The sequence below is a fragment of the Rousettus aegyptiacus genome, unplaced genomic scaffold (genome assembly GCF_014176215.1).
Source record: "Rousettus aegyptiacus isolate mRouAeg1 unplaced genomic scaffold, mRouAeg1.p scaffold_m13_p_9, whole genome shotgun sequence".
Taxonomy (NCBI): domain Eukaryota; kingdom Metazoa; phylum Chordata; class Mammalia; order Chiroptera; family Pteropodidae; genus Rousettus; species Rousettus aegyptiacus.
This window is the reverse complement of record NW_023416312.1, coordinates 11,164,325-11,178,663: the sequence shown is the minus strand read 5'-3', so window position 1 is coordinate 11,178,663 and position 14,339 is coordinate 11,164,325. Positions and strand designations below refer to the sequence as shown.

The 14,339-nt window shown below is 41.6% G+C and overlaps 1 protein-coding gene across 3 annotated transcripts in view; it reads left to right on the top strand.

Annotated features, from left to right (window-relative positions):
- The window catches only part of PCYT1B (phosphate cytidylyltransferase 1, choline, beta), a 98,749-nt gene that overhangs the window by 15,139 nt on the left and 69,271 nt on the right, over positions 1 to 14,339 (top strand). The window contains exon 1 of one of the 3 annotated variants that reach the window (XM_016121346.2): positions 2,815 to 3,198. The exons of 1 other annotated variant lie outside the window; for it this stretch is intronic. In XM_016121346.2, the coding sequence (XP_015976832.1) occupies positions 3,082 to 3,198 (117 nt within the window). In that variant the 5' untranslated portion in view covers positions 2,815 to 3,081. Of the gene's footprint in view, positions 1 to 2,814; positions 3,199 to 14,339 lie in introns of those variants that run through there. One more of the 3 variants, XM_016121344.2, reaches the window with a different exon arrangement.

The following is a 14,339-nucleotide window of genomic DNA, read 5'->3' as shown; positions in this document are numbered from 1 at the left end:
CCCTAAATTAAAACAACTCATTCAGGTATTAGTAAGAAGTTCCTGAATCAGGTTACAACAGCAGCCAAGACTCTGTCCCTGGAGTGAGTGGATCTGGTAAGGACCCCTCTAAGAGTGGTGCCAGAAAGAGTATTTCTGCCCATTAGGACTGTGAGGCATACTGAGACTCACCCACTGGGCTGTGGGGCGTGAGGTGTGAGGAAGCCAAAACAAGGCTGGAGTAGGATTAGTGGGAATGGAATTACTAGCAGTTATAGAGTGGACCCTCGAGGCAGTTAAAAGTCTAAATTTTGAGGGTCAAGGACTGGGGCTGAATATGTGTCTGGCATGACCTAGATTTAACACAGTGGAATTGATAGATAAGGGTCTGGCTTGGGTGACACAATGAAGATACTCATCCTAGGCAGATGCAGCATCTTGGTATGACGGGAAAAGGGAATATGAGGAGGGAAGGAAGGGAGCATCTGCCCACTTTGAGAAAGAAAAGGCTCAGGGAGTGATAAGGACATGGTCTGAGGTCTTGGACAATAGGGGCTCACAAGGACTCCACTGAGGGATCAGGACTCTGCTAAATAGGAAGGTGAATAGGTGAGCCTCCCATTCTAGAGAAGGAATTAGAAGACCAATTAGGAACCAAGCTGGTAGCTCAGGGGCCCAGAACACAGCCTAGGTTAGGTGTTTTGTAATGAGATTATATAGCTCTAGGCAGTGGTTCTCAAACTTCAGTATGTGGCAGAATGCCTCCAAAACCTGGAGGTTTCATTAAAACACAGATTCCTGGTCTCTACCGCCTGAGTTTCTTATACAGTAGGTCTGGAGTGGGGAGTGAGAATTTCTGACAAGTTCCCAGAATTTCTACTGTTCCTTTGGGGACCACATATTGAGAATCACTGCTGTAAGGCAAAGAAAATATTGGGATTAGATGGACCATCTCACTCCCACATCACCCAACACATGTGGGAAAGGCACTCCTAAATGTATTGAAGGGCGTGGTAGCGCTAAACTTGCAGCTTGAAGTGTTTTGTGCTTCCAGGAAGGCATATAGGACAGGAAGGAAAGGGTAGGAAGGGGGTGAGAAGATCCCTTTTCAGGTGACTCAAGTGTCGATGGAATTCTTACATTACTGGAGTTCTTTCAAGCATCGGTAATAACGGAGATGTCAAGAGATGTCACTCTGATTTAAAGTGGCAGGATCTATAACTGTCAATCTCCACTACAGGATCCATTTTCTTCTGTTAAGGCTAACTCTGCTTATTTAAGAAATAATAAAAATAATGCTTCCATACATTAGTACAGCACATTGTAATTTACAAAGTGTTTTCACATGATATCTTATTTGATCTCCCAAATCCTGTGAGGGATGCAGGGCAGATATTTTTATCCCTTCCTTTGGACTACTGATTCTCAAAGTATGGTCCCTGGACCTGCAGCATCAGCACCACCTAAGAACTTGGTAGAAATGAGAATCCCAACCCCACCCAAGACCTGCTGAATCAAGTTTTGAGGGGCCAATAATTTACATTTCTAACAAGTTCCCAGGTGATCTGCTATTGGTGCTGCTAGTCAGGGACCACACTTGGATCAAAACTACTGCTCTAGAATAAAATGAAAGATCTAGAAGTCCAGGGACTTGTCTTAAGAGGACTCCTCCTACTTAGGTGCTTTTTCCACTACTGCACCTGCTGCATCCCTACCCCAGCCCCGATCCTTCCAATCCCAGTTCTATTGCTTGTGAGTTTGAGGCCCGGAGCAATTACTCTCAATTGCAATTTCCTCACCTGTAAAATGGGAATAATAGGATCTACGTCTTTGGGTTCTTATGAAGATTATATAAGATCTAGGTAAAGTACTTAGCACTGTGCCTGTGCTTAATAAATACTAGCAATTACCATGGTTTTTTATTAGTTATTAAAATGTGGTATTTCATTAGAATGAATAACTTTGTAAGTTCTTTGAGCGTGTGTCCCTCTTAAAATGAGGGATATCCCTGGCCCATTTAGACATTAAGGCACATCTTTAACTCCTCATCCGGGATGTTTTTGTGATTGCATCCCCACGCCCCACCCCCCAAGCATTTGCTGAAAGTAGGGTGCTTAGGAAATAGGAGCAGAGGAATAATAATAGACCAGCGGGTGGAACATTGCATTGAAGGGCAGACAACAGCAAGATTGTACACTGAGGAAACTCAGAATGGCTGGTCTGGGGAGGGGGGGAGGAGTGGCTAAGAAAGGAAGCAATTGGGGAGGGCAGAGGTGGGAGGCCGTGTCGTCAAATACAATCTATCGCCTTCAGAGTTCCCCGCAGGACAGCCCCAGAGCTAGGTTCCAGGCCATGCCCAGCCTCAGGAGATCTGCCCCCTGCCCTTGTTGCAGTCAAGGGGGTGAACACTCAGGTGCCACAATGAATGCCCTGAGAGGCCTTCTGAGGTCAGCTGGCAATTGTGGGCACAGGGAGTTTGGATTCAAAAGTGGCTTTGTCTTCAGGGTGACTCCTATTTGGCAAAATTCTGACTACAGCACATCAAAGGCTCAGGCCAGGGACATGGTCCTTTTTTAGTGGAGATCTGTTATGTACTTTCTCGAGGCGCCCTGGGCCCCCACCCCAGGAAGCGGTTTTATTTTATCTGGTAGTGCAGCCCGCGTCACCTGCCCCGAGTGGACCGAGACCTTTGCAACGGAATTAAACAGAAAAAACAAAAGCAGCAAGTTCGGGTCCCGTGGGCACGAATGCCCAGCCAATGGGGCCCGCCCGCTCCCAGGCGGAGTGGTACTATGATGACAGTAGCCAACCAGCGCGCTCCATGCAAATGAGGTACTGTATCCCGCACCCGCCGCTCCAGTGCCGTCTTGTTGTTATAGTGATAAACTGAGGCCTTGCCTCTGGGTTTCTCAGAGAAGTAAAGGGGCGGGGCGGGTGGGGTGGGGGGTGGGGGTAACCTCTTTAGTGCCCCCAAGGAAGACCGAAAGAAGGGACGAAGTAGGGGGATGGGTAAGGAATAGAAAAATACGTGACAAAGAAAACATTCTCTGCCTGGGAGGAGACTGACTGAGGCTGTTGAGCTGAAGGGAGCATTCGTTGGCCATGCCAGTACTTACCACTGATGCTGAGTCAGAAACAGGTATCCCAAAATCCCTTTCCAATGAGCCTCCCTCAGAAACCATGGAGGAAATAGAGCACACATGCCCACAGCCTCGACTGGTAAGTAAAGACAAAGGATGCAAATGTATGCGTGGCTATGGCACAAAAGAGTTCCTTATGCGCCCGCAGCCAGCGAGGAAAAAGATGCTTAGAGGATTTTCGTGTAAATGAGAATGGAGCTACCGCCTAATCCTTCTCAGCTTGTTTATACTTAGCTTCTCTACCGGACGCGCTCTCAGCTTACAAAGCATTATTGTATCGGCTGGGTAGGAAATGGGCTGCTTGGGCTAGGCTGTGTTTTTGTGCCCCGGGAGGAGGGAATGGCCTTTTTCCTTTTAGGCGTCTTCTCATCTGAAGATAAAAATCCTACAGTGAAATTTAATAATGGTATTCTCCTCTCAAACCTTGGAACGAATCCGTCGTTAAGTTCTAAATTCTAGCTAGTGAATGGATGATTTCGTCCTCAACTCATGTTGGTACCTAATGCCAGTTTTGGAAAAATGAAAACGACATGAAAGCAAAACTTCCCCATTCATTTGAAATTTTCAAAATAAGTAAAAGAGTCCTTCAATGATGTATTTAGAAATAATGTGTGCCTTAAATGAATTGTAAACATTTCTGGAGTGTGCTGTGAGGTTTTCTCTTCAGGTATGGGAAGCTGGGGAAGCTGCATTTACTTAAAAAGGGGCTGCATGCCTTTAATAATGAAAGTGTGCAAGTGGGGCGCTCAGAGCTTCCTTCCATCTCAGTAACTGGTGCTCAACCACCTCAGCGTGTATCCTCCAGGAATCAAAAACACCAAATGTGCGATGGGTTTTCTGTGGTGGTCTGAAGTCTTGTGAAACTTGGGGAGACCTCTCTCTGAACCCACAGACCCTAGACATACACTAGTTAGTGCTATCCTTTCTCTAGCAATTTCCCTCAAATTAAAAGATGCAATATTTTGATTGCCTATGGAGTTTGACCCTTGGGAAGAGGTCGTTGTTGTTGTTGTTAAGTATTTTGTGATGTAGCATTTTCTGTGAAGTCTTAAAATGAGGGCTCGCAGATCCAAAAGCCAGCCTATCATGGGACTATTATTTCTCCTAAGGGTTAATAAGGGTTCTAAGGCAGGCTTAGAACAACTTTCTAATATATGAAAACAAGAGAAGTTATATTATAGTGCTATGGGCTTTTGTTCACTGTGTTTCTATTTTTTAAAATGTATTTCTTAGGGCAATTTAATATTAATATTTAAGCCACTTACTGAACGACATACACAATGTAGTACCTATGTTCTCATGGGATACAAACCATCCCAATAAGTTTGTTACCAAGGGATTCCTTTGAAGCACCGAAGATCTCATGGTTTAGCACTGAAATAAAAATGACCACTAAAAGCTTGTTATAAGATCATCCAAAAATATTTTTAAAAGTTTAAAGCCCAGTGTTCAAATTTGCATCACATACCTTCCTGACAGATAAAGGGCAGGAGAGAAAGGCCACATCCGGTTCTAATTCGTGCATCATTTCAGTCTCTTGTGCCTACTTCTTTTCCTTCCTTTTTTTGCCTTTTAGCTCTTCTTCTCCTTGGTTGTTTCTGCCTGTGAGGGCGGGCAGAGGAAATTAAGGGAAGGAAGAAAGTTCAAATACTTTTCACTTTCACTTGTGACAGTTCATCCTGGAGTTAACTCATAAGAACCATGCAAAGCTGGCAATGTTACACCTCCACCTCCCCGCTGGTTTAGAAATGAGAAACTGAGGTTCAGAGAGGGTAAGCAACTCTCCCAAAGTCACATTGCTTCAAAGGGGTAGAGCTGGGATTTGAACCCAGAGCTCCGCATCCGCAAAAAAGATCTTTCCCCTACAACACACTATGAAGTGAAATGCGTTCGCTTCCCGTCTTTTTGGCAGTTCTGGCTTAAGTAAGTAAGTGTGTGTGTGTGGGGGGGGGGGTACAGAAGTTGTACTGTTAAAGTGATTGCTCTGCCTTTGATAAAAATTTTCCATGTTGTACATTATTATCATGGTCTGAAAACTGGTTCCATTAAAACAAGGACTGCAACCCATTTATAAACCACTACAGTAAACTTTTTTTGAAGCATCTTTTATCAGCAAACTTTGATCTCTGTAGGGGTATATTCTAAATTTAGATTTATACTTAAGAGCCCAACTTTCCTTTGCTAATGATTTTACTTTAATAATTAAGACCCATATTAACTACTTAATAACAAAGTTTGTTGATGAAGAGAGTGGCAAGTGAAAATGCTAAATTAGTATTTCTTTTTAAGGTTTTTAGTAGTTTCTGTTGATTTTTAGATTTACTAATATCTTCATATTTCAAATTATATAAATTCTGTGTATCTGTCAGCACCCAAGCATATCACCCCAAATTACACATGGGTCACTGGCACCACAACCATCAGCAGGGTGTATGTAGCTGCTGAGTTGCTTAACTAACTTTGGAAAGTACATGAAAGACTTGAGAGAGTCCCCTTCAGGGGACAGACTCTTTTTCCCACTTGTTACCAAAACTTGAATTCATAGTTTAGAGGAAACAGGATTTGAGAACAAAACATATCTAATAAAAGAAAGCAATTACCAAAGTGGTTCTCATTGTATTAGCTGAGGCACAACTGGTCCCCAAACTCACTCTAACTTTATCTAGGGATAATGGAAGAGGAGATTTCTGGGTATATAAGTGCTATAAAGCTCTACTTCAAGTCCTGGAATGTGAACTTAGGTCGCTGAATGTCATCGTCTGTGAATACGAATTTTATTTAAATCTCAGCAGTTGTGTCAAATGCCCTTTTTGGAATGAACCTGTACTCTCTATTTAGCATGGCGCGCGAGAAGGTGTGTACAGTGTTCCTGTGTCTACATGTGTTTTTCTCTATATTATTTACAGTGAAAGTTGTCTATTGTGATCTGTTTTAACTCAGCTCACATTGAGTGAGTACCTACTATGTGCTGAGCTCTGAGCCCTCAAGTACTTTGTGATCTAGAGATTTGAGAAGATACTGAAACATAAACATAGTTTCCATATAGGTTGATAAAGGCACAGCGTGATAAGAGTTGTGTTACCAGGTGCAGTGGGGGCAGAAAGTAGAGAGTGGAGAACTCCCTGAGAGCAAGTCAAAGTTTACCATGGGGACGGGGAGGAGAAACCTGCCTTGCCATCACTGTATCTCTGGTTTCTAATTCAGAATGTGGCATAGCCCTTTAAGGAAATGAAGCGGGAAGCTGGCATACCTAAATAAACAGGACTCGAAAGCAATCTATATTTTAGATCCTTGTAAGTAGTAAATTGATAAAGATATTGAGGATTCAATGTAATCATGTTCAAAGGGGAATTTATTTTGAAAGGTAGACCTATATTGTTTTCCACCTGCCTTATTTTTCATTGGAAGAAAATATAAGAAAGGATAGGAGTGAATAGAATTAAATAACACTAATAAAGAACTTAAAAAAGGAATAACAAGATTACCTAGGTTTAAGATAAAGCATTTAGGTTAGGAAAGTAATTTTATTACTTTTACTACTTGAGTATGGTGCTTAGGTTTGAGATGTTTCTGAGAACTCTTCTTTCCATTCTTACAATGTTTATTCTTGATCTTTGATTTGTTCCTTGTTCTTTGCTACTTTCTTGGTTGAACGTGATGCAAGGAGACTCATAAGCTTCACTGTCTAGAGGAGAAACTGAGTAGCCTTGGGCAATATGATTTAACAGCCCTCCTTGGAGACCCAACTCCTGAGGGATGAGGACTCCTTGTGGGCAAGGATCATGTCTTCATATGTCCCCAACTCTCAGATTATGCCTAGACAAATCCTCTGGGCCCAGCGGGTGTTCCATAAGCCCCTTCTAAAAAGGCCTACCCACCCCACCCACCCTGAAAACTCTCTGCTTAAGGATTTGGTTAGCGACCTTGGTCAAGTTCTTTTAGGAGTGCATTTCGCTGTCAGAAGGAAGTTGTAATTCTAGCCTCCAATACTCACTTCCATGAAGATGGACGTGCTATGGATCAACTGAGAAGGCCTTGGAAATAAAAATGGGCTGGTTCAATATACCATTTTAGCAGGAGTTCATTTCGGGCTTTAGTTCAAAGGGGAACAGTGCCAAGAGACTGCTGTCTTGCAGTAGGTGCATTATGTCAGTTGGGAGGTAGGACAGTCATCTGCTAGTGCTCAAAAAGATAACTGGATTTCCAGAGACATCAATGGCTTCCTTTACTAGTATCACCATCTATTTAGCCACTCAGAGTATACATTTTAAAAGCGAGACACTTAATGTGCTGCTGTGTTGGTGAAAATATACAAACATATGCCTCCTTGGGGATTTACTGTGGTCAACTGGAATTTTGCCCAAGGCTATTATTAGACATTTTCCTGCTGGTCTCGGTCCAAATGCAACATCCATTTCTTGCAGATTGATAATAGTCAGGTGTATTGAACATAGAATCAATGAATTAGTTTTTTCCATTCTTATAAGTTTGTTCTTTCACTAACCCTCCAACCCACCATTTACTTCATGCTAAACTCCTATGGAGGAAATAAATCTAAATCAAATATAAGAAAATATGTAGGCTTTTTTGTTTTATTTTGGTGTCTGAGCACATAGAAATAAAAAGGATGTCTGTGTCTTCATTCAGGCAGTGAGGGGGACTTAAAAATATTCAGTGATGTAGGGCTATAAAAGGCAACTGAGAAAAAACTCGGCCCCCTACCAACAGGATCCACAGTTAGCCAGCTGCTTATCAACTACCATGTACAGCAATGCACCAGGTGCTGTGGAGAGAAATGGAAGAAGTAATCCATAGCCCCTGACCTTGATGATCATTTCCATTTAACAGAAGGCAGTAGTTTGGCATGTGAAAGCACCAGGATGTTAAAATCCCCTGAGAATGTTTTTGTAAGTTTGACTCTATTTAACCTGATATATGCAAAATATTATTCTTTCAACATGTAATCAATATAAAACGATTAATTTTATCATGCAATATAAAGGTATTTTATAATCTTTAATTTTTGATTTTTTAATATAAAGGTATTTTCTATTCTTATCATCCTGAAATCTGGTGTGTATATTATATTTGTAGCACACCTCAATTCACGCTAGCCAATTTCAAGTGCTCAGTAGCCACATGTGGCTTTAGAGGGTGCTCAGACACCTGCCTAGGCCTGTGGAGGATGAGCTCTGAGAAGCCATGATGGTAAATACATTTCATGTTTGCATAGCACATATAGACATATGTTTATTCATAGCTTAAAAATCACTTCATATTTTGCACTCTTATATTTTCTATGCTCTCCTATTCTGTTTTAGTTAAAAGGCTGTTGCAGTGATCCAGATGACAATAAGTTTGAAGTTATGGATGAGGCGGTGGAGGAGAAACTAGATGGATATGGGAGACATTAGGAGGTAAATGCCCCAAGATTTGGTGACTGAGTCTGAGAGTGGGGCAATATTAAGGAAGACTCAGTTTCCTGGCTCTGGTGAGTGGGTGCCATCACTGAGATGGGAGCATCAGGTGATAGCAGTTTGTGAGAGTTATGTTGAGGATACCATGGCAACTTCCATTTGGTGCGGGGTCCATTTAATGTTTGATTTTAGAACTCAGGAGAGAGTTCTGAGCTGGAGATGTAGATCTGGGTGGCATCAGCATGGAAAAAATGGAAGTGAAATTGAGGTAGTGAAGTTGATGGGACAGAAACTGAGTCAAGACAGTTTCTTGACTGGAAGGAAGTAAATGGAAATAGTTAGCAAGAGTCTCGGGATACTATAGGGTAATTCTAGAAAACAGCTGACCCTGAGCCATCCTGTCAGGAGGAAAATAGAGGAGCTGTAATTAAAGCTATTAGAAGGCTCCATCTATCTGCCTGTCTCTATATGAAATCTGGTTGAATTAATCTACTTTATCCCAGAATCTTTCCAGGATGGAAACCTGAGAAACACTATTTAAAGGGTCAATAGAGGAAGGATCATGAAAAGAAGACAGAGAGGTATTTCTCAAATATTTGGGAGGTCGGGGGAGCCAAGGGCAGGGTAAGTTCTGTGGAGGGAATGTCCAGTAGAACCAAATGCAGCAGAGAGATCAAACGAGATAATAAGGAAAAGTCTTCTTTGGATTTAGAAAGAGGTCAATGGTGATGTTTTAGAGAAGTGATGGGAGCAGAGGCCCAATGGTAGTAGGTTGGGGAGCCTTTAGGAGGTAGGGACGTAGGAGCTTGACTGAAAGGGAAAGCAGATAGAATGTATAGGACCCCAAAGGTGGGTAAATCAGAGTTTAGCGTTGAGAGGGGCTGTATTTTCTTTCTAACTTCTTTCCTTCCATTCTTCCTTCCATCCATCTAGTATGTCAAAGCTTTTGGTTGGTTCATTCTTTTAAGATGAACCACTTGCACTTAGATGTAATTGGGAAAAGGCCAGTGGGGGAGGGTAAAATTGATGAGGAAAATTGATGAAAGGAATGACCCTAATGCTGGAGAGGTTGGGCTCCAGTGCACAAGTGGAAGAATCGTTTTCAGGTAGGAAAAGAGACACCTCTCCCACTGTGGTGGTAGGGAAACTGGCAAGGATGTTTTGGGTAAGAATAAGTTACAAGTGGAAGGGTATTGAAAGTTGAAAGCCTCTCTTATCTGATAGCTTCTGTTGTCTCAGTCGAGGTGAAGGCAAAGTCATAGTGGCTTGATTTTGGCAGGTGCAGAAGTGTAATTATGGGTTAGTCTGCGGAGTCAGGTCCAGCCCAGGGTATTTCCTCTCCAGGGGCCTCTAGGCTGGGTGTGTGGCGGTGTGTATAGGGAAAGGTAGAAAGGCTGAGTTGTTTTCCTGATGAGATGTGCTAGTAATGAGAGGAAATGGATCTGTTCCCTTATGGCATCTGGGGCTCCACACCAACCCCCAATGTCAAGGCAGATCCAGATCTGGAGCTCTAAGGGTAACTGGACTGGCCCAGAGCAAAGGGCTGAGGCTTGGCAAGACAAACAAGTATGCTGCAGCTTGATCTCTGCTCACTGGAGCCCATAGTCTCATTTCAACCTCAATTTTGTCATTAAATTATTGTGTGGGCTTAAGCAAATCACTTCTTCTCTCTGGACCTCAATTGTATCACCCATGGTGAGTTGAAAAAAAAGCCCAATTTCAAGACTGTGATTCTGGCTTCCATAGCTATGGAACACAGTCTACTATAGTGTACTCTGTTTGACCTGATGCTTCTATCAAAAATCAGACCTACCCCACTCCTTACCTCCTTTTCATTTTACACTCCTGTTTGGGAGGTAAAAACAGGTTGAATGATCTTATAGTAAGACACACTGGCTAAATATGAGTAAGAAGTGTTCACAAAATACTTTGGAACTTTACATTGCTGCCATACAAACCACTTCTGGTGTCTTCCGCTTTATTCTTCAGATGCTTCTTCAGAAAGGTCGAATGTATTCTAAATCCTATGTTCAATATTCTAGTCATTGTCCAAAAAACCTATGTCGAATATCTATTTAATGTGAACTGTAGCTTTCTAATTTATCTATTTCGTAACACTGAAGCTCAAAATACTGGTATGTCTTGGAGATAGGTAGGTTTGGTTCCAGACCACTGCAATAAAGTGAGTATCACAAGAAAGTGAGCCATAATCTTTTTGCTGGTGGAAGGTCTTGCCTTCAATTTGTAAAAAAACACAACATCTGTCAGGCACGGCAAAGCAAAGTGCAATAAAATAAGGAGTGCCTGTACTGGGTTCTCTTTGAGGCATGACAGTATGGCATTGAATTACAAGGGCCTTCTCTAACTGATGCTATTCATCTGAGCTTAATATTTAGGGTTGACATCCAACAGCGAGTCAGGCCATAGTTCTGAAACCCTGGCATCTTTCGCTGGTGCCCACATAAAGCTTGTCGGTGCCCCTTAGTGAAACAGATGTAGAAAAGAATTTATTTCGTCTGATCCCCTGGGGCAGGATGAAAAGGAGAAAGCAAGAAAGATAGGAGCAAACTAAGTCGTTGCGAGCTAGGCCTATTTTCTTCCAATAATCTCCCAGGTAACAGCCTCTACCTTGCTAGGATCTGATTACCCGTTGCTGGCCCCAGACCATAGCATTATTGTTTTAACATTTCTACCTTCCTCTTTATCCCAGCATGAACCAGAATGTGTGAGAAGCTGGGGAAGCTGACCCTGCTTGGGAATAAAGAGAGTTTAGCACTCAACAATCTTGAAGGCATACTTGAAAACACAGTGATTAGAAAATAAAGCAGTGAGCCCTGGTAGCGTGCGCCTGTGTAATAATGTGCAAGGCCACACGGGGCCAGCCTATTGAGCAGGATTCATTTTCATATAATCTTCTCCCTCCCGCCAAAGTCTTCGACTTGGTGTTTTTGTTTTCCACTCAGTAATTCACACATATCAAACCTGACATCAATATAAAAGGATGCTGAGGTTTATTTAAACTGGCATTTAAGAAAAGTAACAACAACAACAACAACAATAGGTTAATAGAAGCATCATGAATGATGTGTACAGCCTATTGCCAACCAAATGGTGTAGAAAGCCTGTTCCTGGTACACACAGGCTTATTTGCTTCATCTCTAATGTGCCTATTCTTGACTGCAGGCACAGTCGCATCATAATACTAAATTCGATTTTATGTCCAAATTGTTTATTTATAAAGTCAATTGTTCTATACCCGGTTCAAGGCTAGAGGTCTCACTTATTTTTTCCCATGGTCAAGTGGGCAAATGGAACAACTATTTATAGTACACACTGTGTTGGGCACTGTGCTGAATGCCTTTACATGCGTTATCTCATTAAACCAGGCTGCAGACCCGTGAAATAGGAATTACTATTCCCCTACTATAAGTAAGGAAGCCAAGAATTAAGTAATTCCCCAAATATCGAATACTAAATGAGAAAGCTGAGATTTAAAATTAGGTTTAACCAGCTTCTAAAGCCCCCCCCCATTTCCACTACATGCAGTTCTCCAACATCAGGGAGCAGAGAATAGCCAGCTCAAGCTCCCAGGTGGTTCAGAAGTAAGATGTGCTGGTATGCACTTTGAGAAACGTGGTATTTAGCTTTCCCATGTCACATTTTCTACTTTCAGGACCATGAGTGGAAACAAATCTAAGCGTTTTGTAATGAATTTAGAAATTCAAAGTAAATATTTTTGACCCAGCGCTTCCACTCCTAGGAAATCTGTACATAATGGCCATCAAAAACTAATATTACGATGTTCTTAGCAGCATTATTCGTAATAACCCCAAACTGGAAACTGCCCAAATGTCTAGCAGAAGTAGAATGGATAAGTAAATTATAGTATATTCATGCAATAGAATGCTACACAGCAATGAGAATGAAGAATCTACAACCACCTGCAAAAATATACAGGTGAATCTCACAAACAATACTGAATAAAAGAAGCCAGATACAAAAGGAGAGACATTATGCAATGCCATTTCTGTAAAATATTTTTAAAGTAGGCAAAGCTAATCTATGATGTTAGAAGTACGGATAGTGGAAAGAGTACAGGACGGATGCCGGCGGTGGTTGGTTACTTTATCTGGGATGTTGTGGATATTCAGCTTGTGAAAGTTCATTGAGCTGCACATGTGTGCATTTCTATATGTATATTATGCTTTAATACAAAGTTTAAAGATATTCCGACCACAGTAATGGAAAGAAAGTACACTCTACAACATATTTCCCATTTTTGGACAATTCTGGTGAGCTGATAGATAACATTCTGTGATGTCAGATCCTACCTAAAATTATATAGCTTTTGGCCACTAACAAGAGCTTCAATGTGCTCAGGCCTTCCAAGGGGTCAGTATCTCTAGCCCCAGAGAGAACATAGGTGAGCCCTTGCACTAAACTTGCCTTATTTCTAGGGCCAGTCAAGCCCTAGTCAGGTAATCTGTGAATTAAAGTCCATGGCACCCAGTCCATATGCTTTTTCTAACAATGGCCTGACATTGGAGGAAATCAGTTTCTAGACTCAGAAGGAAGTGGATGGAATTGGTTAGCTAGTAAGAGTACTCAGGATAATTATGCTGTAGAGAAATTTCTAGAAAAAAAAACGGGCCTCAAGCCATCTGATCGGGTGTTTTAAAGGAAAGAAAAATAGAAGAGTTGTAATTAAAGCTATTTATTAGAATCCTCCCTATATTTGCCTACCCCTAAATAAGATCTACTTAAATTAGTCTACCGTACCCACAGTCTTCCAACATGGAGCCCCGAGGAACGGCATTTAGAGAGCCAATAGAGAAAGGGTCATCAAAAGAAGACAGGTATTTCTCAACTACATGGGAGATCCAGGTCCATGAGCAAAGCAACTACCTCTGGTAGTTACACTTATAGAGTGTTTCTGTGAAACGCTGTTTTTATTAAAGAAGTCATCCATTTTGCAGAATCAGTCTTCTTTGAAAATCTTTCTTCTTTGGAACATCTTTTGTGGCTCAGAAAAAAAAAAAGGTTTCATTATTGAAATAGCAAATACCTCAAGCTGAGACATGTTAGAAATATCCATACTTCTATCCAACTGTATAGCCAACCTCCTGCACTGCATAATTTGTTCTAATGCTTGTTTCTTCTCATCTTCAACAATATTTTCTATATGTCTTCTAAATATATTTGCTGACAAAGGAATGCATTTCGGTTTGCCATCAATTTTTTTCTTACACATTAGAGCCGCCAGTTTTACTGTGGCATGAAGAGCAAGTGTTTCTGCAATGGTATGAGACTTTTGGTTTTCCTCTATTGAATTATGGAAACTCGAAAAAGACTTCTAAACCTTTATCATTCCGTGTAACAGTATTTTGCAAACTGCTGGAATGACTATCATACATCTTGAAACCTTGCTGAAAAAGTGAGAGGCTTGTTTAATGTTCTGGATGCCTCATTTTTAAGTATCTTGGTAATTACAATAGCTTTATGCCATCATTAGCTAATATCTCAAGGTACAATATATGCTCCAGGTAGGGTTCAGTGCTAATGGTAGCAGATATTTCAAATAGTCTTTGTGATAATTTTCAATTCAGCTGTCTCCTTGTCAAGTCTGATTAGGTGGTCATTGTTCACACCACCTGGTCATGTGTGGTGAACATGGCACTCATTACAGGGAGTAGAAGGGTCAGCTCTGCCACTTTCCTGTTGTTTACCTCTTCTTGTGTTATCTTTGCGTCCCCGTTTCATTGCAAGAAATGTTTTAAGCCACGTGCTGATCTTGTGAGTATGG